Source organism: Molothrus ater, chromosome Z (genome assembly GCF_012460135.2).
Source record: "Molothrus ater isolate BHLD 08-10-18 breed brown headed cowbird chromosome Z, BPBGC_Mater_1.1, whole genome shotgun sequence".
NCBI lineage: Eukaryota > Metazoa > Chordata > Aves > Passeriformes > Icteridae > Molothrus > Molothrus ater.
Window position 1 is genome coordinate 37443687 of NC_050511.2, and position 27729 is coordinate 37471415.

Sequence of the window (27729 nt, forward strand, 5' to 3'; positions counted from 1 at the left end):
TCTAGACTATCTCCCTTCTAAATCAGCTGAATCTAGTCAATAAATAACCTGCTAGGGAAGATTCTCCTCCTTCAACACTGTATAATACGTTCATTTTGGCATTAGTGTTCCAGCCTTGTTATTTCACTACAAAGATCACTTTTTCATTACTTGTGTGAAACAGCTGAAGGATTTTCATTCAACCAGCTAAGGACACTTAATCTCTTAATCATTTTAATATCTAAATATAAATACAAAGAAACTCATTAAGTTGGTTATAGTTATGAGTATAAAGGTGAAGGCATTCAGTCCCATAATTTTTAGGCAAGTGGCAAGGTCTCATAGCTCTATGTGTTCTGCTAGTGTACTCACATGTCTTTACAGTAACTCACTATGTAATATTAGCCAGCTTTTCACAGCACTTTTGCAAATCATTCTGAAAAATACCATCACTCTTCATCATCTTCTATTATCTCTCAGTGAAGAAATAAAAGGGTGTGTTGATACATTTTTGTTGTATGTCATTCTGCAGGACCTAACACAAAGTGGATCTTCTGCATTTGTTAAGTCTAAATTCTCTTATACTCTGAATACTAAAGCAAAACACTTTACACTTTAATGTATTAATTTTTTAACTATTTCCACTATGTTTCCCTGAAAGACAGATTTTTAGTTCAGCAGAGAAAAGCGGTGAGGAAACTTTTTAGTTATTAACTGCCTTATCTTTGCTAACACCTGAAAGGAGCGCTCAGGTGAGGATTTTTTAGTTTGGTTTCTGGGGGGTTTTGTAGGTTGGTTTGTTATTTTGCAAACTACAAGATTCACATGGGAAATGAGGGGAAGGCAGAATGGGAAAATATAAACTGAATTTCATATTTAGAAACTGAATTCCAGAATTAGCAATTACAGAACCAGACTGTGTTCCTCTTTATGGCTCTGCACTGATCAAAGCATACTCACCTACCTTCAAACTGCTTTTCACTGGAAACAGTTTTAGATGCCCAGGTAAACAGTGTAACATTGATTGTTAATCACAGCCATAGCTAGGGCTCGGTGGGACCTCTGGAGATCATCCGGTTAATGTCATCCTAAACACTGCTTCTCAAAGGAATGAAAAAAACAACAAAAAAAGGAGTCTGGTAACTCACCTCTGCACTCCATATCGCCTTTCCAGAATAGGTTCCTTAAATGGGGGTGGAATATGGCCAAAATAATCTGGATAGGCCACTTCTGAGTATTCCGGAATAGATTTTGTGTTCTTCACCATTTCAAGATAAAGATCACAGTCATGAACTGGTGATACATCAGAAACTTGAAGTGTGGCATGTTCTCCTGATGAACTAGATCTGGAATCCTCGTCCTCCTCTGAATCCACCCCAGTGCAGCAGAGTTTTCCCAGCTGGACAGATGATCCTTCAAAGAGACTACCTCCACAGGGTGAAACATGCTCACAGGGTTTACTAGAAGCAAGTGTGGTAATGCCAGCTTTGCTTTCCTTCTCTAGTACACACCCTGTACCATAATATTGATCATTTTTTGCACTGTTCTGGAGACTGATTCTGTCCAAGCCTTTCACAATTTCTTGGCTTAGACACTGGCATGATGGAAGCATGTTTCTTTGATCATTTTGCTGATGTAAACTACTGCCTTTCATGTTATCTTTCTTTGGTAGTTCCAGAAACACAGGCCTTCTATTGTATTCCTCTGTCAATAAAGGACTGCACTCCTTTAAAGCAACTCCTTTTGTTGATGGGTTTGCTTCAGCAGAGTGCTCCTCACTGGCTGTAGGAACAACAATAGGTCCACTCAAATTTGCATCAGGTACAAAAGGCTTTGGTTCCTTGGAAACTAAGTCCCATTCCTTAAAAAACAAAGGTGAAAAAAATTTAAGAAATTATTAACAAAAAAAAATAAACAGTTCCCAAGTTTCACGTATATTAGAAACACTTGTCTTTCCTTGTTTTAAATGTAATTTAAAAGGTGACAGGTGTTATAAGGCATCAGAGCAATGAAGTTTGTCTTTTACAAAAAGGCCTTAAAGCAATAACAAGCAGTTCATTAAAAACAAAGTATAAAGTCAATGCAATTGCCTGGATATTTTAACTACTTATTTTTAGTACGTGTACAGCATTTGAGGAGATGTCTAATACAATTAAGCACTCTCAGAAATCGCACATCCTTCTTCTCTATTTTATTTTTTGCTGTATACAATAATCAGACACCAGAAAGAAAACAGTTTTCCTTTACAGCTACCCACAGTACCCCCTTCTCAGTAAGACTGAAGCAACCATAACACCTAACTAAATAACCTACGATAAAGTGCTCCCATATGTAGGTCCAGAACTGCAGACCCCTGATTCTTGGCTAGAGGAACTATCCACCCAAAAAAAGAACATCAAAGTATATTCCAGAGTCAACCTGACATGGCCAGAAATGTCCTGGGAAAAATATACTTTACCTGAAAGTTTTCTGAAAGTTCTGGGAAAAATTGCTCATACATTTTCAGTTCTTCTATGGATCTTCCCAGTTCCTGTCTAGGTTTCAGTTTATTAATATCAGTCTCAATATCATCATTCTGAAAGATCACCAGAACAAATTAATCTTGCATCCAAAATTAATGATGTTCTAAAACATTAATCTGAAACATTCACCTTTAATCTTGACAGCCATGCTTTAAAAGATAAAATACCACTATTTTAAAAGCAGCTGAACTGCAGACTTAGATGAAGATTTAGGCTGCTCAGCATTATTAGTATGCCTAAGCCTCCATTTCAACCGCAATATTACAAACATCTCAATTTTCTTGCATTCATTCAAACTTATTATACACAGATAGCAGATTTTACATGAAATCTGTGTATATTCCCAGTACAGAACTTGGAATGTGAAGATTTCATCTGATTGCAGTGACAAAGCAATACTGCTTCTATGGAAGATACTCCCTCCATCAGGGCTCATGAGATCCTTGAATTTAATATGTTTTTCCAGTTCATGTACTGGCAATTCTATTAACTCCTAACTACACATAACATAAAAATACAGAATAAGGCAGTTCTGACTAAATACTCATCCATGTCCCAGATGGCAGCTAGAGAACACGACAATATCTTACCTAAGTGGTAAAACAGTTAGAGGTATGATGTCTACCTCTACAGCTGGCTGAACTTCAGCTACCTTGCTGAAACACTGATCCAGTAAATCCCAGTCCAGAATTCTGGAAAAGGTTAGAGCAGCTCCTACATGTGGACCAGCTTATGTGAGAAAAGCAGGCTGAGAGAAGTTTAAGTTGGGAAGAGAACACTGATAAAGGAGTCTGTGGTTCTGCTCCACTGCACTGCAGATACATCACGTGTGAAGCAAACAAATTTTAACAAAAATCTTGAAGCAATCTGAACAAGAATGGTTGATATTTTTAAGCAGCACCCACCTTCTTTAAGTTTCTGAAGCTTTTTTAATTTTAGAAATTGCCCTGAAAACCTCCTCAAACTGCTTCTAACATTTAAAATGCACTTATTCATCAGATTCAAGCAACTTAAATAAAAAATTGCTATATCTGACTTTTGCCTATTAATTTTGTCTCTACCAACCTTATAATGTTGGTCCTTGTCATCATCAATTTCAGTTTCAATTTCTGATTCTGTTTCAGCATCATCGTTATCATCACTTTCATCTACTACATCATCCACTACAATACAAAAAGGTTTTGAAAGGCAGATTATACATTTAATCCAACTATACATGCTCAAAGAAGATTTTTGATGTTCTGGGTTTATTTTCTTTTTCATGTACTCCTTGAAAAAAATGTGAAAACCAACTAGTAAATTACTGCTGGGGCAGTTAAGTTTTCTCATAGTGTTTTCCATGAAGAAAATTTGCTGCTTGTCATTTAAAGGCTCATTCAGAGGTTTACAAATTATGCTGATTTTTTAGTGTACTCAGAATGACTACATGTACTGCTTTTACAATACTGACTATATAAGATTATACTTTTAACAAACCCGGACCTCTACCACCCCGCAACATTCCACATGCCTTTTAATATAGAACTTCTTCCTTTCAAAGCACTATGTATCCTATTTCCTTTAGGTTTTTCACTTCTTTTTGTAACAGGTAAAAAACCTATTAAAAAATCGTATCATTACCTCCCTTTAGTAAACTAGGACATTTCTAAACAGGCATTATACAGTACCAATCTACTGTATTAAGCAGAGACTTAATTTCTGTGGGTTTTGAAACACACTTCTAAATCTATTTTCTCCTTTGAAGACAAAACATAAACAATCTTTGAACTACTGGAGTCTGACCCACATGAAACCCAATAGGATAGCTTACTTTCAGACTATGATTACATTTTGTTTCAGGAGATATCACGAATAAAAGATATTAATAAGCTGACTTTGACCCTTCATTTCAGATTAACTTTCTGATAGCAACTTTATTAGTTGCTTCCTGGGTTGGATAGTATACCTTATTGGAATATGTATTAATTACCTGAAAATAATGAAAGGTGTTCACAATGGAATGAATCAATTTTCTACAAAGAACCATATAAATGCTTTGCAGTACAGCGTTTTCCAAGAGACTGCAACAGTCCAAGAAAGCAGCTCTACTTTCTTATCATGCAATTGAAGGAATAACCACAATAACATATAAAAGCCAGTGCTTCAAATGGCAAACATTAATCTAAATTTGTCACATCCTAACTTATCAAAATAACAAAAAGAAAGGAAGGGATACAAGCTCCTGTAAGACAGGACATACACTACAACACATTCCACATAGGAGAATGTATACACTGCATGAGTTGAAAGAAAAGACCATTTAAGTTTGAATACAGCCTGTTCTTTACACTTCAGAGTTTGGTGAACATCTTTTAGTCCTTGTTTCCTCTTTTATTTTATAACCACATGTGTCTGGACAAAATGTCTATCACTTTAAACTTAACATTAGAAATTGGTGCTCCCCATCAATAGTCACAGACCCTTTGCTCATTGAGAAGTGTCTCAGAGTCCTTTTAGCAGAGAACACAAGTAAGTGCAATTGATTCCACTTTCCATAAAGCAAAATTAGACATACTCAAAGACAAAGTACTACAAAATCACCATACCATCAGGAGGCAAATTGTACAACTGAGCCACAGGACCACTGGCAGGAATAACTGGGAGTTGGAAATGGAAAGCACTTTTAATAGTTGGTAAAGGAAGACGATTTTTGGGAAAACATTTTCTCATTATTAGACTGGATGTATTGACAAGAGGATCAAGAGTTCTTACAGCAAGGCACTCCTGTTAACAGGAAAATAAAGAAAAGTATTTCTCAAATTAAAAGTCAATCTGCATTTATATACTATTTACAAAAAAAATGGCTCATGTCTTCTTTAAAGGACAGAAAAACTTCTACCAACTCAAATTCATCTTCTATAAAAATCCAAACTTCACCACAGAAAGGCATTTTCACCCCTGCTTTTTTAAAAATAAATTCTACAGCCCCTCCCAGAGATAGCCACAGCAAAATGACAGCAAATACAAATTTAATTCTATACTCTTTTAATGTTTCAGTGGGGTACAGAATATAATCCTTATCCCCATAATCAGGAATGACCATCAATCTCTTAAGAGATGTGACAAACTTGAGGTCATAGCCAAAAAGGCAAAAACAACAAAAAACCCCCTATCAGGATGAATTTACCTGTGAAGTGTTGTAAAGAATTTTCATCCCATTGGCATCAAGAAATGCCTTTCTTCCCAGTTTGATGTTTGTAACACTTTTAATGCACTGTAACACTCCTTTACGTATCAGCATGTATCTGTGTCGATTGTCGTGACGGTGCCAATCAACATAAATCGTTATAAGTGCCTGCACATATCCTCTGTCTACTGCTCTCCTGGCATTTGTTTCTTTGCAAAAAAAGTTAGGAAAGAAAATTAAAATTGCCCAGTGACTTTGATATTACTTTCAAATTTTACTTTCAATGTTTAAATTATTCTTATTATCCAAGTAACTGAATTGTTTCAGTTTGAGTAGTATTTTAGCCACCCTTCGCAGAGTTTTACATCAACCTAAACAGAAATTACTGGAAAATTAAGACCAGCAGCCTAAAACTCATTCTTGGAACATTTCACATAATTTTCATGGTTCACTAGAAGAACAGCATGCATTACACTTAAAAGACAATTGTAAGATGCCTTCACACAGTAAATTAAAAACCAAAAATATTTCTACAAAGCATATCTATCACTATCTACACACACTGTCCAGATATAAGACCTGTAACAAACTTTTTTTTGCTTGCAATCCATATAGTTTTACATCTATCACTCAAATTTCATAAGCTGAAAATAATTCTACCCCAAATACTAGGTAATCAGTATGACAGCTGGAATATATACATATAGTAGACTAATGTTGTTATGAAAATATTTAATTATATAAAGTATATGAAGTTTATGAATTATATTAAGTATATGAAGTTACAACCACTAAGGAGAAGATATCCCTAAATAAATTAACAAGACCTCCTGTTTTAAAGACACACCTTTTGAACACCTCATTTTCCTCCTCAATATTAAAGTTTAACTGCCAATTTACAGAATGGAATACTGACAACAATTTGGAAATATTTCTTTTCCTAAGCCTCCCAAGGACAAATTGCAAAATTCATAAATACACAAAATGTAAGACAAAGGTATCACACTGAATAAACATTAACAAACTCTGTGATAGTCGGTACAGAAATTTCTCACCATTTGTGTGAAATGGGTTTCTGCAAATATCATCGCAACTCAATTCTTATTCAACTCCACTGAAACTACTACAAATGCTGTCGCTTTAACACAACTATTTGGAGAAAATGAGTTTTTAATTCCTTGCTAGTTACAATGCTGGTTCAAAATCTGCAAAGATGACATTGTGAGGATCAATTGCTGCTGGCTGAGACAGTCCATGTCTGGAAACACACCATTGGTTTTGTTACCTTTAATTCCAGTTCATGTGTCACTGACAGATTTGTTATTGGGACCCAAGTCCTAATTATTCAGGAAGGTACTGAAGAATACCTGTATTTTCCCCAGGCATCCAACAGATATTTTCAGATGTATGTGTAAAAAAGAGGCACAGGAGTTCAGCTATAGACATCTATTACTGAATGGCTGAGGTGAGTGAATGTAAAAAGACATCTGTCTACCTTGGACCTAGATCAGTTCTGCAGAAGCAGCGCAGCCTTTCTGCTGCATAACTGACAAAACACTAACCAAGTATTAAACATTCATGTATATACAACATAAATAAAGCATCAGAAACTGCAGATGAAACTTATTTATAGGTTTCCTAGCCTTATTTTTGTTTTGGCTACCAACTTAATGCTTAGTTTTACTGTGTCCATATACGCACACACACACGTTATAGCTCAAGTAGACATTTTCTTGTAGTCAAACACTTACTTGATTTTAGCAATGCAGCAAGTGTGTCTAAAGCAACCCTGTCAACATAACAAGAAAAGTCAAAACAGCAACCAACCAGTAAGCTTAATCTATAACACTGTAAAACTATATAAAATATTTACTGCTTACAGCCTTATAAAGAGTCTAACTTCATGTTTTCCTGGTTGCACTGTAGCACAGATTTCACTTTTATATTACTACAAGATCATGTATTTGAAGTCTGATGACAAAACTTAAAAATATCAATGCAACAGCTATACAAGCTTCCAGCTTTTGCAAAAACACTGTGAAAATGTAATGTTTATGACCAACACTCACTGGCTGTGATACTCTGAAATTCATGTCTTTGTTAGCAGCAGAACAAGTGCTTCCACAAAGTATTGGACATTATTTTGGAAAACTGTAGGTCAATACCCGCGGGCAGTATATGAATATACTGAGAAGAAATGCCCATCAATGTGTACCACAACACAAGATGCTCAGCATGAGATTTTTCTTGTACCCAAAGATGTTCCCTCAATTCAACCACGGAACTACAAAACATATATACTTATTTTTCAACTCTTTGTGAAGATAGACTTGAAGCACCTGATCTTAGACCACAAACAAGGATATCATGATTAGTCACATCATAAAAGAGTACGTTCATATATAGAATTTTAGCTGAGCCTTAAAGGAACAGGACATGTTTTTTGGTCCCTACTCCTGTGATCACAAACACCAGATTTTGATCACATAAGGCTATTTCTTTTTGTAACAAAATTAGAATATGCACAATATGAGATGAATACTTTGCTAATCAGATGAAAAATTTAGTTTTCCACTGGTATGTACTTTGAAAAGGTGGAGGTATATAAAGAAAGGATTATCTTCAGTTACATGCACTTGGCTACTTTTTAACCCTATGTTCACCCAAAAAACCCAATCCAAATTAAAAAAACCCAACAAAGCAAAAAAGCCCAAAATCTACAACCACCACCTGAGTGAGAATCCAAAGTCACCACTTTCACCTACACAGTGAATTTCAACTTTTTAACATAATAGCCCACAAGACAGTAATTGCTGGGGCTTCCTAATCTATGTTTTATGTTCTTGCTCCAGATGTCTATTTGCTTTGCAGAAAAATGGAAAAAAATTCTATTGTCAAACAAAAGGGACTGTGTCACACTAAAATCACAAAGCAGATGATAGAATAAGCTGAATTGGAAGAGGGACACAAGGATCATCAAGTCCAACTCCTGGCCCTGCACAGCACCACTCCCAAGAGTCACATCCTGTGCCTGAGAGCATTGACTAAATGCTCTTGAACTCTGTCAGGCTTAGTGCTGTAGAAACAAACTGAAAAATGATGGGATTGTCTTGATCTACTTGTTATGATTTAGGGTTAACCACTGTACCATGCAGTGGTACCACTGTACCTGCAGTTTCCATGCAGGAATATTAGAGATAAAAAATAATGTATATTATTTTACCAGTACTGCAACTAGACATTCAAGTATTTTGCATTACTCTACTGGGAAAAATTAACATTTCTCATATTTGTGATACTCTTTCCCATCACCCTTCACTTTAATCTTCAAATATTATTTGCATTTGATTTCTCCAATGTTGTTTTCCATTTACAAGTAACTTTTGAAAAAACAGACAAGGATTTATCATATGGTATATTAAAGAAATCTTACTTACTTCATAAGGCTAGTGTTCCTTTTACTAAAAGGGCCAATAATCTTAAACATCAGTTCTACTACTCCATTCTTTCCCAGAGATACTGCATTTACAGCTGGAAGTTAAAAGCAATCCATTTTAACATAATGTAGTAAGAAAGGCAAAAGAAATAGATCCATATACTCAAAACTAAAATTCACACCAGTTAATTTTGAAGTACAAAAAATGCTAGTCATTTTAGTCCTTTAAGACATACAGTGACAAGCAGATGGTACTCTACACATAATAAGCATGATGATCCAATCCTGTTAAAACTTGGAAAAGAAGAAAACTTATTATTACTTTACAAATAAAACCACATACTACTTCCAATGCAGGCTTCTGCTTTCTTTGTTACTAAGATACAACACAAAAGCAATTTTCTTTATAGAAATTCACAGTTTACTGAAACAGCAGGTGTTCTAAAATTTCAGGTTCTATGATTTGCTGTCATAAGATATGACTATGACCCTTCAGTATTTGGACAAACAGGTATATTCACCAGGATTTGAAATCCAAGAGTCTGCTACAAAATTTTAAAATGCCAATTGGTATAGCTTTCCTGAAGTACATGCTCTGAATACATGTTCTCAGAAAAAAAATATAAAAGTAATCTATTTGAATGGGAGCAAATGAAAAGAAATAATGCTAAGACCCATGTTAGAGAAATATGTACTTAAAGTGTATGTCAGAAGTACAACAGCCAACTGAAAATACAAACTGCTGACACACACAAAAATTCCATTCCTGACTGAGTTTAGCAATATGTTCTCCTAACAAACTAGGAAGAGAGCAGCTAAGAATTTACTTCAATATAATAAACATTGTTATCACTGTAGAACTTACTACGTGAACCCAAATGGCAATTTTATTATCCTTAGCAGCAACATCATACCAGAACCTAAGTCAAGTTAGGACTTACTCTGATAGTAACTGTACAGAAACTTGAAGAATTACTACTCATCAGAAAATTACAAATTACAAAAAATTACAGTAGTTTTTCCTTTCATAAAGGGTGAGAAATACAGAAAAACAGAACTGATCTTAGAATTCAAATTAGAGACTCAGTCCCATTTTCAGAATGAAGCAAGTTTTCAGATAAGCATTGTAACCAATGTAACTATCTGTATTAGACTTTTCATTTTAGGAGTGTTTCACCTCATTATCAGACAGCTCAACAGAAATAAAGCTTCCATGTTTTGAAAATATTAAGGCTTTATGAATTACTGCTGCTCATGTGAATGACCTGATTTGATAATCTTACAGATTATCAAATCAGTTCTCTGTGGGGGAACCTGGCCATGTTTTAAATTTCTTGCACATAAATAAGAAGATTAACAACAATTTCAAGCTTAAATGAAAAAAAATTAAGAGCATCTAACTGACAGTAGAGATACAGAAAGAACCTCACTATTTTCATCAATTTCCTACTGCCTGCCAAAACAACTAGGCTCTTGTGGAAAAATATTAGTCCAATAGTGGAGAGTGGAGCTCTTGAACAAAAGGAGTAAGGAAAAGGTTAAATTAAGAAATAATTAGGTTAAATTGAAATATTTTCTGTGTTAACCAAGTTTTAAATTGGTAATAAAGAAATAAATATAACATCAGAAATAAAAAACATGAGAATGAATAATAAAGAGAGTGATTATTTATCTCTAAGTGCTTCTGCTAGCAAACTATTAGCATTTCTGGTTTAGAGCTTTAAACATCAGCATTTATGCAAATTAGATGGCTCAAAATTCCACACACCCAATAGCACTGATCAAAAAAATATTTCTGTCTAGAATTTAAGCATTTTGAGGATATAAGGAGAAAATTTTTAGACAAAAATAGTTTAAATAACAAACATTAAACAAGCACTCAGAGTTGATATTTTAACCTTATCTAGATAAAAAGCTTTATTCATATAGGAAAGAAAATAACTTTCTGCAATACTTACAGTTGGTTGAATAAACTCTTAATACTTGAAGACATGGCAATACTAGCCTGTGGTTCTGCAAATTATGCTTCACTAAATTCAATGATATGTTTAGGACACCATTTATTCTTGCTTTCACACCAATCTTCTTGTCTGACATCAGAGAAATACAAGACCAATGACACTGATTTTGAAATTGTTAAAAAAAAAAGAAGTTAAATTACTGAACTCTCTACTGATGTCAACTCTGCTTATCTACTTTCCACCATTCTTTCCTCCCCTCTAATTTACTTCACTTTAATTTTTCTCTTCTCTACCAGTTCTGAGTATGTGGATGCTTACACAACTACAGAAAAAAAATTATTAAGTTTCAATTATAAAACTGTAATTATTAAGCCATAATATCACCTTTTGGACCAATTTTTGCAAGGAGAGTATGAAGAAGCACCATTAGTTCTTCATTTGGTGGAGAGTCTTTGCTGGCAGTCAAAAGCAGCTGTAACAAGATCTGTGTCCCTCCTTTGGTGACTAAGACGCTTGCTCTCCGACCACAACCTAGAAATTAAAACTGAACTGATACATCTAAAGCCAAAGAAAAATTAAATATCTAAGATATAGATAGTCTTTAGAACATCAGTATTTTATTTATATATGACTGCACTATGCAAGAACATGCTAGACATACAGCAACAAACTATTGTGTAGGATTATTAGAAAAGTTAACTTCAGTCTTTAAATTCTTTTAATTCTGCATATGCTTCAGCAATCAACAACAAAAACCAAAATAATGATACTTTATGAAAAAACCCAACAACAATAAAAAGTAACCAGAGGAAACAAACCAAAGATATCTGAAAAAGCAAGCATAAATATAATCACATATTACTTCTTAATGAAAACTTACCAACTGAGACTATCTCAATGAGAATATTCAATATATTTAGAATAGTTTGAGGATCTCTTGTATTCTGCAATAAAAAAAAGATCTGTGTTTAGCATACAGTCTAAAAATGGTTTGGATACTTAAAGATAGGAGGAATTGCCACCACAAAATTAAATAGAACTTTGGATGCACCCACATAGCAACCATCCAACTAGGCAGCCCAAATTAACCACAAAACCAATTAAAACACATTTTGTAATATGATACATCGATTAGAAATGATAGGTGACAAGCAATTTCTTAAAATATCTAAATATAAGGGAGAGAAAGTCAAGAGGAGGTTACTTAAAGGCAGTATCTATTCATAACAAACCAACACAAGTTTTTAAGACTCCATAGGATAGCAATATATTTCATAATACAAATATAACAAAAATATATACATTTCATGATGATAAAAAGCAAAACTGCTATGAACCCACAACCAAAAAAATTAAAACATTTTACCTCTAGGGTTGACAGGATAACTTCTATTCCAGTGGAGCCCTTAGAAGTCATCTCCTTCCTGGTTTTTTCTGTCAGAGAAAAAGACCAATACTGGCTTGTAGTAAAAAATATATGTTATCATCTACAAATTGACAAGAAAATTTAATAAATAATAAAACTTATTAAAAATGCATATATGTATATAATAAGATCTAAGTAAAAGATTTAGTCAATTTTAAAACTAATTTTTGTTTTCAATTGTTCAACAATCTTGTGATGGCCTAGATAAAAAAGTGAAGAGAAATATTAGTAAGAAAGCTGCCTTCCAGATACTTCTACCCTTTACACATATATAACACACAGACATATATACATATGAAGCGAATTATTACTTAAATTACAGCTATTTGACAACACAAAATGGACTCAGCACTACCAATACTATAGGAGATATATTAAACATGGTCTTAAACAGACGTTTTCAACAATCAGTGACAAAAGCAGATGTATAATCAAGTTCACTAAGTCAAAATTTAAAGTCCAACAAGGGAGATACAAGAAGCACTACTAAAACCACAAAGCTTAGATAATTACCTTGACTCTGGACCAGATGAAGGATCTTTGAGGTAACATGTCTGGCACTGTCTGATTCTCCTAACACAGAGTCCGAATTTATCTTCTCCAGCTGTGACAGCAGGGTTATAGTCCGAGAATTGGCAGAAACACTACAAAAAAGATATGATTTTTCCATCTAAATCAGACACAAAAGCTCCTAATAACAGAAACTTGATGCTAGAGTAAAGGGTGTGGCTGATCCACTTCCATATTTTATCTGGATTGGAAAACAGTCTTGATTCTCAGTTCTGGCAAACTTACAGATTTTGCAAAGCCTGTACTGTAACAGACTAATTGTATGTAACAGCATCTCCAAGAGCAACTGTGAACAGGGAAATCAGTTACAGCAAGTAAAATGCAGCTATAGGTACAAATGTTCTTCATCTATGCCATCTAGAGTGACTTATATTTAATAATTTATGTTAAGTGACAGGATACCCTATCAAACCTGCCATTCAAGGAAAAACTGGCTACAAACAGACCAAAAGACAGCTTGTCTCACAGGATGGCATTTCAGAACAGGAAGAAAATAATCTCACTTGTGAAGTGAGCAAACTAGCACACACCAGCTGAATAACAAGAACACCATTTTGAAGGAAAAAACTTAGGAAGGTTTCTAAAATTATCATCCAAGTTTGGATTCATTTTGACTACAAGGGCATTTTGCCCTGCTTTTGTGGGTTTATGCTGGCCACAAGGCAGGCATCCAGCAAAGCCACTCACTCCCCTCTGCAGCTGGACAGAGGAGAGAAAATTTAATAAAGGGTCATGGGTTGAGATAAGGACTGGGAGACATCACTCACCAAATACCATCGGGGGCAAAACAGGCTCAGCTTAGAGATATGAAGTGAATTTATTACTGACAAAATCAGAGGAGGATAATGAGAAGTAAAATAACCCTTAAAAACAGCTTCCTGCCACCCGTCCTTCCTTCCAGCTCTGCTCCTACCACAGCAGCACAGGGAGACAGGGAATGGGGTTATGGCCAGTTCATCACCTGAGGCTTCTCCCACTGCTCGGGAAGAGGAGTCATTCCCCTGCTGCACCATGGGGTCCATCCCATAGGAGACAGTTCTCCATGAACTTCTCCAACATGGGTCCATCTCATGAGCAGCAGCTCTCAGTGACCTGCTGCCATGAGAGTCCCTCCCATGGACACACAGTCCTCCCAAAACTGCTGCAGTGTGTCTCACTCTTTTACAGGGTACAAGTCCTTCAAGGACAAGCTGCTCCAGCATGGGGCCTCCCTTGGATTCACAGACTCCTTTGTGCATCCACCTGCTCCAGTGTGAGTCTCCTCCACCAGCTGCAGGTGGATCTCTGCATCCCCATGGACCTCCATGGGCTGCAGGGCACAGCTGCCTCGCCATGGTTTGCACCAGGGGCTGCAGCAGAACCTCAGCTCTGGTGCCTGGAGCACCTCCCCCTCCTCCTCCTCCTCCTTCTTCTCCGCTGACCCTGGTGTCTGCAGAGTTGTTCCTCTCATGTGTTCTCACCCTACTCTTCTCTGGTCACAATTACATCTGCATAATAACTTTTTTTCCTTTCATCTTAAATCTGTTATCACAGCTGTGTTATCACCATTTCTGACTGGCCCAGCCTAGGCCAGTGACACATCTGCATTGGAGCCACCAGGGATTGGCTCTGCTGGACATGGAGGAAACTTCCAGCAGCTTCTCACAGAAACCAGTCCTGTAGCCTCCCCACTGCTATCAAAACCAGCAAACCCAATAGTCCTGCCAACAAAAAATTGCCTTGAAAATGTATTTTAGTGTAAGACACCACTTCAGTCCAAGCATTTATATAGATAAGTAGAAAGAAAGAATTGCTCCAAGTGTTTATTCTAAACAGAGTCAGTATAGAAACTGTTTTATTTGTTCTATACTTTTAGATCATAAAAACTATTCAGAATAGTTTTGAGATTCACATTCCTACATGACAGTAATTTTTAAACAGATGTTTAACATTTCAATTGTAGTCATGCAATTAACTACAGGAAACTATGACTTCCATGCATTAACTAACTTGGCTTTTCATTCACAACATTAGAGTCCCCAAATAATCAACAATAATTCATTTTACACACACATTGCTTTATCTACAATAAAATTAAAGTCTACGATACTAGCTTTATGAATAGTCAGTAAGTTTTGTTTATACAGTGAGAAATTATTACTCCTTGATTTTTATCTTACATCTGTGTAAAGGTTTCACGCTTACAGTTAACTCTACTAAAATGTTAAAATTATGGGAAAAAGTTAGTTGAGAGCAAAAGTTATACTGCCATGAAGGCAAATTGATGTGAGAGCTGCACAGGAAACTGCTTCCACCACTCTCGCTTTTCCACACAGACATCTAAATGAGAAGCATAGCCAAAAATCAATTTCAGATTACGGATGATACTTACAAGCTAGTAAGAACAAGAATAAGAAATGGTTATATTAATTATAGCTCTTAAATAGGAATCATTTTATCTTGTGAAGTAAGCCTATCACCTTCTCAGGTACTTGATAGACTTTTAAAAAAAATTAATTATTAAAATTTTTAATTATCAAAATTTAATTATTTTTTAATCTAAATTAAATCTGTCTTGGGTGCTGAAACATTAATTCCCTTGAGTAAGTGAAGCATAATAACTCCAATCCTTTCTCACCATCTAACACCATGCTGAATAGCATAAAGCCATTATTATTTGCATAAGCTTTGTTTTGCTTATCTCTGCTTCTCTGTTTATCTGCTGAACTTGAAAAGCTCCAAAATTGACACAAGATTGTAATGAAATCCACAGGCTCTGTTGCTCCAATACACAAACTGACCAAATTATATAGGATGTTATCTTCACCAGCTCTACAAGCAAAAGAAGTAAGAGTCCAGCCAATCCACATGTAAGCTGATGTGTAAGAGAACTGCTGCTTCAACTGGCGTGTGTGCACATCACTTCCACTGTGGTACACCACTGGTCCCACAATGAAATTAACGTCGTTTGAAAGATGAAAAAAATCCAAGAAAGCAAAGCTGATGCTCAGGAATAATAAGTAATAATAGTAACAACAAAAATTTTTAAAAAAAGTCTTTGCAAAGATAGAATTCACCTATAGGTATTAAAATGTCAGAGAAAACCTGATTTTTGACTGCTGCAGCCTGGAAAATTCAAGCAACACTGACATATGGAAGCAATTTACCATGTACAAGAAGCTGGCATCTAACACAATTCCTCCATAGTTAATAAAAGCTTTAAAAGGTTTAGGTAGGGCAAATAATTCTCAGTACGGGGCAGTATAACAACTTAAGTTCTAAGATTTAGAGTTATAATCTCTTCCTGGGGACAGAGTTTCTACCAACAGCAATAACTGCTTATTAAAGCAGAGATATCTTTAAAATGGTTTTAGGCTATTCATCTTGTATAAAGTCTTCCAACATAAATACAGCTATCTGCATTTCATGTCTTCAGCATACACAATAAAGCATCCCTAAAAATTAACACCAGCCAACAATGAAATGCAAATAAAGTCTTGATTTCCTCTTAGTTATGGCTGAGATTTCTTCTTAAAACAAGAATTATACTCTTATTTACCAATATTCTACACTAATCTACATAGTGGTTATAAAACTATTTGACAGTTTTCAATGCCTGCACAGTACATCAAAAAGACCACAGGACAGGAACTACAGCAGCAAGACAGACATGTATCAGCAGAGTTGGTAATATTGCTGGGATCACCCATTTGACCTCAGAACAAAATGAAAGTACAAGTTGTAATGAGACTCTTTCCTATTTGTAATGTAAACACGTATGTTTTGACCAGTGAACCCTTCAGCAGCCAAATCTAGAAGACAGTTCTCCAAAATGGTGAGGCACCATGGAATTCAGTGTTTTCAATCCCACAACAAGAAACATTCAGAATGGACTTTGTCCTGTCCAAGGAACGTTTCCTCTCAAGCTGCCAACATTGCAGAACCTCAGATGAATACCCTGAAGACTGTGCCCAGACTTTTGTGGTGACCAGACAGAGACACAGCAGGAGCTAAAGACTCAGGGGAAAGAGCTGAGACTTTGCTGTTCTTGGACTGTGAAGGCATAAAAGCCCAGGGGTTCCTTTGTTGGTGGTCGCTCCTGGGAGGCACCAGTTACATTACTGCACCATGAGTAAATTGGTTTGCAGAATGAGACATTTCTAAGGGAAACCTGTGGTCAAACTGGTACAAATGCAAAGCAGACCAGCCTCAAGAATTCTGTCTGGAGTATCCAACATGAATTTGAATCATCACCCATCAAACAAGAAAACTATGGTTTCTACTCAGTCAAAAGCCATTGTCAGAAAAAAATGAGATGACTCAGACTGACCTGACACACCACCATGCACCTCTCCAGAGCTCAGTGCCTGAGCTTGTCACTGATGTTGGAGGGGCACAGAAACAATATGAGACTGGTTTTCCCACAAGGTGAGGAACCCTTCTTGCTATTAGGAGTGACTTTTTTCATCCCGTCCATTCTAAAGCCTTCTTATAATAGCACTCTGTCACTGAGGGTTACATAGAGTCTCTGTTATCTTTAATTCCTAAAAACCATGACTAAAGAGCACCAAAAGAAACTTCATAGAACCATAAAAACTATTCTCTTCAGATCTGGATAAACACCAGAGATACTCTTCATGACACATATATGCCAGACCAGTCCCTGATGACCTGCAAAAATGATTCAATAACCAAAGACAATCTCATTCTTTGTATCCCTTCATTTGAAAGGCTTTCTCCCTGAAGTTTAATATTGTCATTTTAGGCACTTCTTACTATAAATGCAACTGTCCTTTATCTCTTCCAGTGACATACCTCTCTAAGCATAGTATCCTGCACATATTTCCATTTCCAAATATTCTTAACCATTTTCTGCATTTTACAAGAGTATTTTGAAATAATTTGGTCCTCCAGCAGTTTTGCAGATCTTTCGAGCTTCAAGTTGTCCATAATTTCAACAACTTCCCTCTCTTACAGATCATTAGTAAAAAAAACAGAATGTTTGCCACCATTAGCTGAAACCAGAAAGAGACAGAGCACATCCAGAAGTAAATTGGGCACCATTTCCCTCTGACAGTCATCAGCTACCACTGATCTTGTATCCAGTCAGTGCTCAACCCTGTCCAAAGACAACCAATAGTTATTATTCTCTGATAGATTTACACTTTCTTTAAGCATTTTGAGGTGAAGTTTACCAGGCTTAGTTGATCTGGTACAGTTCTTATCTCCACAGGCAGGAAACTCTTTCTTCATTCCATATTCAAATGTTACAGTTCAAAATGCCCCTCACACCACCGCTTTGCCTGGAAGGAAGCACCCCTGTCCTTATGTCAACTGTTACCAAAACTTAGAACATGACATGACTCTAGCTAACCAGGGAGCTTTGTGGATTTCCTCTTTCTCTGGTCAGGAAAGCCACAAGTATATAATAAGGAAGCATGCCCAGAACTGAGGACTTCACACTTGAAACAACATCAAGAAGGGGTTCACATTTGAAAGTGAACTTCCTCAACCAGAAGATATCTTCTCAAAGAGAGATTCCTCATTACATGGATACTTCTTTCACTCCCAAAAGATTTAAGCATTTGAACTCTTTTAATGAAGAAGTGGTAAGATTCACAATCCTCCATTACTCATTGTATGCCATTTCCACTATGCAAATGCTAAAACACATCATTGTAGCTTTCTATATGTCTACCCACAATGAGAAAGACAACTCTAAGCCATAGCTGCTCATAAAAATTCAATTGTCTTAGAATGGTTTTTAGCTATTGACCTTGGAAGAAGCCTTACAAAATGTAATAGTCAAATGAGGGATGTAATAGGTTTCTCAGTTACACCTACTTCCCCTGAAACTGCTGGTTGCAGTCAGCCAGCACACAGATGTACAAGGGAGTTCCTTCTTCCCCCACAGTAAACAGATCTGCATTTTAGCACGTTACCATGAGCCTTTAAAACAGGTAGGCTTCTCATGAGTTTGTTCAGATTTTATTCTAACAAAAAAAATTTCAAACTATGGTTTTGTTTTTTTTTCCTCAACCACTTCCACAGTTATCAAGTAATGGTTAGAGAGCTGATACTTCTGATTAGAGTTCATAGCTATCTCTGTACACAGAGTCACCATAACTTATTCATGACTTAGGGAACAACTGTTTTGAACTGCAGGGATGGAAACTTTCATTTTGTCTCTAAGTAAAGAAGAATAAACGGCACTTAAGTAGCAACCCTGCAAATATCTAATATTCTTTGTGATAAAATATTTTATGCACTATAATTTTCAAGAATACTCATTGCTGACAGAGAGCTTGCTTTGCTTATCATAATGCCTAAGGGGCTAGTCTACCACAAGAAAAAAACATAATAAGAGTTTTTCTACCATTTCTTTTGATCTACCCCTCACAAAAACAGGGAAAACCAGCCTGATATAAACCCTAACCCAAAGTAAGCAAAAGTAAGGATGATTCTACATGAAAGAATTTGAAGTCAAATTTTAAATAGATCCCAACATACAAACATAATTCACAGTAGAGCATGTTCTTCATGAAAATTCACCTCCTCACATAGAAAATAACTAGTACTTCAGAAAACTAAAACTGAAGCCAGAATTCCCAATCTTGCTGACTTCACTTTTTTTTCAATCTGATTAGATGATTTGACTTAACAAGGTGCCTTAACTTAACAGCCTTCCAGAGAATCTCACACATGTCGCAAATGCTAGCTAAGACATCTACGTTCACATGAAAATAACAAACACAACTTTCCAACCTGGCATCTTCTGCATCCCACTTTGGTTCGTCCTAGCTATGTGCTGGATTGCAAGATTGTTGCAGGATGACATACATCTTACGGCAAATTCATGCCTTCTTATATAGTATTATAAACTTCTTTAATTCCTTCAGTAGAAAAAACTTTTTGTTTACCAATATGTGGATAAAATTATGAAATTAATTAAATTTTCAATTAAATTTAGTATGTATCATTAACTGAAAATTTATATTTAAGAAGTTATTTATTAAATGTGAAGATACTTTGTGTTAATCAGTATTGACTCCCTCAATGTTTCAGCACACCAACGTGCACATCCCAACTAGAGACCCACAGTGTGTATTTTACTTATCTTCTTAGTAAGAAGATAAAAGATATTCTTACTAAGATAGGTTTTTTTACAAATCTCAAATAGCTTGATGTTAAGATGTGACTGTAGTTTTAAATTTACCTTTTTTCAGATGATGCTTTTGCTTTGTTCATATTGGAAGTATGATTCTTCAAATCACCATCTCTGACAACCTGTAAGATATTAAAAAACTACATATTATTGACATCTTTTGCACTTTGAGAAGAAATGCTGACACGACACTGGATGTCCCTTCACTAGAAATGCTAAATTAATTCACAGTGATTGCATTTCTCCACACTTTCACAAGCTCTTCTCCCTTCACACTATTTGATCCAGCTTTCTAAAATAAACTATTGCTTTTTAAGTATGGAGTATGATTCTGCATTATAATTCAGGCCTACCAAGGTTCAAAAAGTCTGATGACAATGAAATAGAGACTTTTCAGTATCAGTCATTTACTAGACATTATTTTCCTGCCAATGACAGAATTTTAACACAAAGTTTTTGCTGAAGCCAGTAAATACATTTCTCAAACTTACTTAACAATATTATGAGATGCCACAACATGCTGATTCCTGACTCGGATTTTGTGTATCTATAGAATAACTAAGGCTAGAGGAAGAGTGAGAAACATGGAGTATTTGGTGTTCTTATTTAAGCAAGACCTCAATACATTCCTTGGACAGAAACCATATCATGCCAAGGACTCAATTTTCCTATCCATCTAAGGACATAGTGTCCTCAGGGCACACCGCTTCCTCAAATGGTGCCTCCAAGCAATTAAGGTTGCAGCCTGCAGGACCATTAACTGAGCACCAGTATTTCCATCTGGGACATAATATGAATGACAGACAAATACTCCCACTGTGAAAAAAAAATTGTCCTCCAAGAGCTCAGTGGTTAATTTAAAGGTAGAAGACAGAAAGGGGGAAAATGGATGTTCCAAGATATGGGTGCTGCGAATGAGTAAGATAAAGCACTCTTCTCTTGGAAAATGTAGGCAAGAAATTCAGCCAACTACACACTAAGCTGCCCACCACTCCCTCCCCCCCATCCCCTTCTCCTCAAATAAATTTGTAAAACCTCACAAAAATCCTAATTATTCAGCACATAAAAATAAACAGGTTTTTATTACTGGTAAATTCCACTCCACTGCTAAAACCCTAAAGCAGATGAAGTATGAAACAGGCTTATTTCCAGACTTACTGAAAGCAGAATCTGTTCCCAGCAGCCAGGAAGAAAATGCTTAACTTTTCACAAGAATTCCAGCTTGACTCAAGTTAACAGGTGTCTTAGATTTTTCCAAGCACTCTTCAGGTGTACACTGTCTTGAAATCCTTTAAACAAAACAAAAAGTTACAAAAGAAGAGCTATGTCCACCCCATTACTGACAATTTAATGAATTACAAAGTCTGGATTATTCCAACCAGGTTGCAGGTCTTAGTGGGTGGAAATCAGACCCTTGGATTCAAGTAACCAAGAGCTGTTTTGCTTCCAGCAAAAGTAGGACCCGCTGTCATGCAGATGATGAACAGTCTGCCAGTGCCAAGAGTGTCTATATATTATTGTGTACTGAACTGCTGTACAAGTGGAGCCAGCTACTGAGCTGAACCATCTTGAACTGCAAGGTCTTAGTTTGTTTGTCTAAATTCACCACAAAGTATGCCAGTAAACATTAAAGTGCTTACTGATGCTCCAGGTCAAGGGGAGAAGTCAAGTAAAGAAGAAAAAGCACAAGAACAAAACAAAAAAAAAAAACCCCAACAAAACTAACAGCTGAGAAGGAGCAAGGAAAAAATGAAGAGAGAAATGCACACAGCAGCAATCCAGAGATGTGGCGGGACATCTATGCATACTAAAGAAAAAAAGAATTCCCTTTAACATTTGACTAAGTAATGCAAACCCCTTCCAAATAAATTTAAAACTTTTAATATTATCCTTATTTTAAATAAACACTTAATAGAAAGCTAAAGGCAGTAGGTGAATAAATTTACATATTTTAAACAATGCCACTTGCCTTTCAGTGGTAGCAGAGCAGATGAAAAATTAGCATTAGTTCTGCTTGCAAAGGACCAACAACAGCTGGATGAAAGCACTTCAGTTTGGAGGGAAGCAGGGGAGAGCAAGAAGTGATGACTAAGTAGAACTCCAACCCGATAAATGGATTCTCTGCACTCTCCCTTGCCTTTCCACCTTGCCTGTGAAATGTTACCTCATTCATTCTTCTATCCAGACAGGGGAAACAGGCAGTCTTCCCAAGATCAGAAAGCTGCACTGTAATAATTGCTACAACAATGCTATCAACAGCACAAAAAATTAAACGGCCTGCATGAAGTTACATGTAATTTTCACATTTTCCTTTCTCCTCAGAAAAGCACATATTTGCCTCACTCCTAGGTGAATTCCTTGTCACTGAATCACCTTCTCTGCTAATCCAGATTTTCAATACCCTGAATATTTGATACTGACAAAGTTCATGCAAAAGCAAAGAGGATACCCCCTCCACTATTTACCTTTCATACAAAATTCTGGCATTTGCCAAAATCTAAAACTGAGAATAACATGAAATCCATGGAACTCCTAGTTCTTGGATAAATACTCTAACCACAAAACTAAATGGCAAGGACCACCACAAAGCAGTTTTCTTTTTCTCAAAACAATGGCTTAAGAAATGAACTCGCACTGATCATTCAGACCTCATGCTCAGATGTGTCTACTAGGCATTACTGGGACTGCCTATAGAGGACTTGTATGAACTCCATCCTCCTGAATACTAAGTTGATATATATATATATATATATATATATATATATATATATATATATATATGTGTACTAGAATAACAGCAAGATGCTCAGCCACTCTAAGGCAGCAATAATTCTGGTCAGAGGTCATAACAGGATTCAGAGGAGATTTTACTGACACAAGTGCTGGGGGTCCCAATGTAGCAAGGATGTGGACTTGCTGAAGCGAGTCCAGAAGGGGACAATAAAAACGACTGGAGGGATGGAACAATTCTTCTATAGAAAGAAAGGCTGAAAGAGTTGGGACTCTTCACCCTAGACATAAGAGAGCTCTGGGGAAACCTTAGAGCAGCCTTCCATCACCAAGAAAGAGCCTAACAGGAAGCTGGACAGGGACTTTTTTCAAGGGCGTGGAGTGATATGTCAAGAGGCAATACAATTGCTTTGAACTGAAAGAAGGAAGGTTTAGGTTGGAAACTAGGAAGAAAAAACACATAGTCACCATTACAACAGTTTAGTCCTGAGCATTTCTGTTATTTTAATAACATCATACTCAAAAGAAATTGTCATAAAATAAACACACAATAATGTCACATCTGAGGCTCAAAATTTTTATTTTAACCTCTACTTTCATGTTAAGTTTTTCTTTCTCATTTCTCATACTACCTCTCAAAACCATGGAGAGTTTTCATGCTGAAATCCTGCTATTGAAACTTTCTCTTACAGGAAACATGGATAATCTCTCTGTTGCTGAAGGACTTTCTCAGTTTACATAAACAGAATTCACATATTCAATTCACCAAGATACTTTAATGCAGAACATGCCTGCCCTGGAAAGATAAATGTGATTTTAATAAAATTTAAAGTACCTTTGCATTTTATTTACTTAAAAAACTCTCACCCCTCAAAAAACCAGCAAGACCAAACTACCACACACAAGAAAACCACCAAATAATTTAAAAAATGCCCAACCACAAAATCCCAACAACAATAAAAAACCCCACAACCAGAAAATAGACTACTTCAAAGAGCCAGAGATGTCTGAAATTTTCCATGGCTAATACTAGGATCTTCCTGCAAAGTGCTTTGTAATTACATTCCAAAAAACACAGTTCTCTCCAAGGGAAACCCGAAAAATCAACACCAAGTATGGATACACAAAGTTTATCAATACTACTGAATCTGTTCTACTTGCACTATATTCTATTAAGTTTTTATTTTCCAGAAACGTCTGTTCTTAATAAATATTATATAGAAATGTATATTTTTTGAGTCTGTTAAGCATATATTAAAACATGATATCTTATTATCATAAACCCAGGAGTTGCTAAAACCACATATCAAATTACACTTTTCAAGAGAAAAACCAAAATTTAAGGGTTTTTTGGTCTGTCTACCACAATAGCTCTGCAAAACCTGTAAGATTGTTCATCTATACATATATATATTTCCATGTTTTTCTTTGTATCCAAAGCTTGGTGCAACCCAAAATATTTTCAAAGCTAAAGCTCACACTTCACTTTTGATCATCATGAAGCTATTGATGATTTGAAAGGTGAAAAAAAGTAACAAGTCTGCAGCAACTAAGTCATTATGCTGATGTGTACTTATCAGATAGTGCAAGTAAGTAGCTGAACAAAATCTTTGGTAAATGCTACTGAACAAAAAAAGGCAAACTAGTACACAAAAAAAGGAAGGAGTACAAAATCTCAGGTGACAGAACAGTGTCAAAATGCAATGCATTAAAAATTAAATAGAAAAACTATAGGTATGAACTGAGAAAACATGTAGTTATTTAAAAGGTCACAAATGCTAGGCAGAAGAGAACCTATATTGAAACCCTGAAGCTGGTTATATTCTGGGGTTCCAAAAGCACTTCTGCCTCTCATAGAAGTACATGTGAGTTCCCCCAGTCCAGTGCAGATTAAATCACAGGCAAATGCACTTTTCATATTATCTCATTTAATGTATACCAAAGTCTCAGAAGCTATTCGTGGGTCGAAATATTCTTTTTCAAAGTACTTATAAGTTTGTTTGTTTAAAGTACTTATGGTTCTGTTTGTTTAAACAGAACCATATAAAAAGATTTCTGCATTCTTTGTGCTCTAGGCAATCTTAATTCCAAAATACCACTTGTGTTTACATTTTTAAACATTGAAGTAAATTGTTTGCAAGAACAGACTATTTACCTAAGTGAATTCACACTTGTAGGAATATACTCTTTGTTAAAAATTTAGGATAACCAGCAATACATGGCAGCAAGAGTCATGGTCTCTGTAGCAACAGGAACCTACCCAAAAAGCTTGTAGAGAGCAGGTAAACACCATGATAACCAGCATTCTAAATATGGCAAAATCACACAAATATCACACCATACAGAAATGAGCAGTATGTTACCTAGCATTACACTAAAGAATTATTCACTAGGACAGCAGTATAGTCTTCCTTTGACGGCAGTAGGAAATGGCCACTGCTATTAACACAGTGGTGCTGTCTCCCCCATCTCATCCTCTTACACCATAAGGAGGACTGAGCATTTGCAAAAGTCCCACCAATTGTACCTTAAGTAGCTCCTTCCTCAATTTAATCCTTTACTCTTTCATACCTAACACATGGTTTTCAAGTTCATGTCTCAAATGACAACTTACACAACTATCTTTTTGAAAAAATGGTTAGTTGTGGGTTGTTTTTTGTTTTTTTTTTTTCAAGAATGCAGTTCACTTTTAATGTCATACAAGCTAGCAAAGGTACTGCATGTGAACCATTTCCTTAATAAAAATGTAATACTTAATGTTAGGTAAAAAATCTCACAAGCAATTTGGAGATGGCAGAGTTATTTGTACAAACTGCTTTATATTCTAAAAGCTCAATGCACAGAACAATCCATAAAAGCTGTGGTTACCTATAAACCATACTAAAAATCTGGGGAAATCCTTCAAGCTTCACAATTAAGTTTCAAGTTGGCAAACACTACATTGCACTCAATCACAATCCAGTAAACAGAATCATTTATAAAAAGAATAATAACTAATGTGGTACTGAGAATCTGTTTCCTGAAGTTGACTAGCTCAGTTCCTGAACCTTTACAAGCACTGGAAAAAAAAAACAGAGACTCCCCCTGCATGCCGAACCTTACCCTGTGTTTCTGTTTCGTAGGAATTGAAGTCCTAGTCAATAGCCCAGAGAGAGTCAATTATCAGGACCAATTGTTTTTTTAATTGAACTGTAAAATAGGATGGAATGGCACTGAGAACACACTGAACAGCTATCTCTTCCTAAGATTTAATATATAGCAGTACAAAAGTTTTATTGCCATCAAAGTATTATAATATACCTGAAAGTACCTTAGAAGTGTTTCTTCCATGAGAGAAGGTTTGTTCAAGATAGTAGAAAAACTATTTCTTCCAGATATAATTTTAAGACTTTATGTGGAAATGGCAGAAAATAAACCTTTACCTAATGGCTACCCAAGTCCTCTAAGCAGAAAAAGAAATTAAGTTTTTGGTGGAAGAGAGCCTAACTTGTAAATCTAAAACAAAATGAAAAGGCGAACAACCTTTACTTATCAAAGAAAAAAATACTTCTGAAAATCAATTACTGTCTTTCCCTTATGCCATTTACTATGAATATTTATAGGAGGGAATAAAAAAAATCAGCTCATTAGCTTACCCACTGCTGCATTATAGCAAAGTGCCGACTTTTTGACATGACTAGATAAACTGCAGCATATAATCAGACATTCAAAATGACGTACATAAAACTTCACAGACAACTGAAGCACCAAAGTCCTTTACAGCAAGCTGCCAGATACGTCATGCAGCCATTAGCACCAGTCCACTTGACTGCAAAAACAAAGTCTGACAAAAGTAGCCAAAAAAGCTAAGCAAGCAAGCAAGAAAAGCATTTGCTGGGAAAGGAGAAGAATAAAACACCAGTACTTTATTTCTTGCCTGGAAAGAAGCTCCTAGAAAGTTACTAGCATTGCAGGCATAGGGTTACTTCAAGATATGACAAACTTGCTGTCATCAGAGTCACATAGTATCACATTCAAAGCTTACGTGATTTAAGCTGACAGAAATACTGCAAAAGTCAGCTACTTCTTGTCCAGCTGGCATAACCCTTTCATCAGGTAGAAGGTGAATGGCACAGGGAGGGAAGAGGAAGCAATAAAAATAGCCAGAAGGAAAAGGACAACCACAGCAGAAACTAGGTATTTCCCTACACCAAGAACTGAACAAGAACTGGAAACCTAGGAACTTTTGCCAGCTCTTGGAAAAGCTTAATACAGTGGTATATGTCAGAGGTGTTTTCTAGCACCTAACCCAGTGATTGCTCCTTTGGGTTATGCTGCCTTGATGGTTACGGTCAGTCTGTAAAAAAATCAACTCAAAGATCTAAACTTCCTAGTTTACTAATTTAATAAAGCAAACCTGCTATCCTGGTTTTAATCCATATTAAAAAAAAAATTAAAAAAATCCATGGCTCCATGTTGCAGATTTATCTACTCAAACACTTTTGATTTATCTACCTCAAACCCTTCAAACCTCACTGGTGAGCAGAAACACAATCATAACAACCCATAATACTCCCAGCAACTGTTCTCCCTTTCAAAATCTTGATTTGTACCATTTAGCTTATGAATTACACTTGGAACAATTAAAACAGTATTACCTATCTCCAGTGTGCAACCCCTGGGCACCCTGTTTCTCAGTAATTTTAAGTTTTATAAAGGATGTAGTGGAAGTTTTTATATGCCTTGTAATATACTAAATGTTTTAGGGTGACATTTTCAGGACTGTTGCCTCTGCAGCTGTTGCAAACGAAAGGAA

General features: G+C 35.9%; 1 protein-coding gene across 4 annotated transcripts in view; it reads right to left on the minus strand.

Annotated features, from left to right (window-relative positions):
• Window positions 1–27729, minus strand: part of AGTPBP1 (ATP/GTP binding carboxypeptidase 1) — a 66376-nt gene that overhangs the window by 36018 nt on the left and 2629 nt on the right. For all 4 annotated transcript variants that reach the window (XR_004982117.2, XM_036403879.2, XM_054517791.1 and 1 more), the window contains exons 2-15: window positions 21363–21493; window positions 20256–20326; window positions 13004–13134; window positions 12431–12498; window positions 11945–12008; window positions 11449–11595; window positions 11062–11193; window positions 9105–9198; window positions 7419–7456; window positions 5668–5876; window positions 5087–5264; window positions 3567–3664; window positions 2438–2554; window positions 1128–1840 (exon numbers count right to left, since the gene is read on the minus strand). Coding sequence is in view for 3 of the 4 variants with exons in the window: in XM_036403879.2 (XP_036259772.1) it covers window positions 1128–1840; window positions 2438–2554; window positions 3567–3664; window positions 5087–5264; window positions 5668–5876; window positions 7419–7456; window positions 9105–9198; window positions 11062–11193; window positions 11449–11595; window positions 11945–12008; window positions 12431–12498; window positions 13004–13134; window positions 20256–20287 (2021 nt within the window). In the remaining variant the exon portion in view is untranslated. The remainder of the gene's footprint in view (window positions 1–1127; window positions 1841–2437; window positions 2555–3566; window positions 3665–5086; window positions 5265–5667; window positions 5877–7418; window positions 7457–9104; window positions 9199–11061; window positions 11194–11448; window positions 11596–11944; window positions 12009–12430; window positions 12499–13003; window positions 13135–20255; window positions 20327–21362; window positions 21494–27729) is intronic.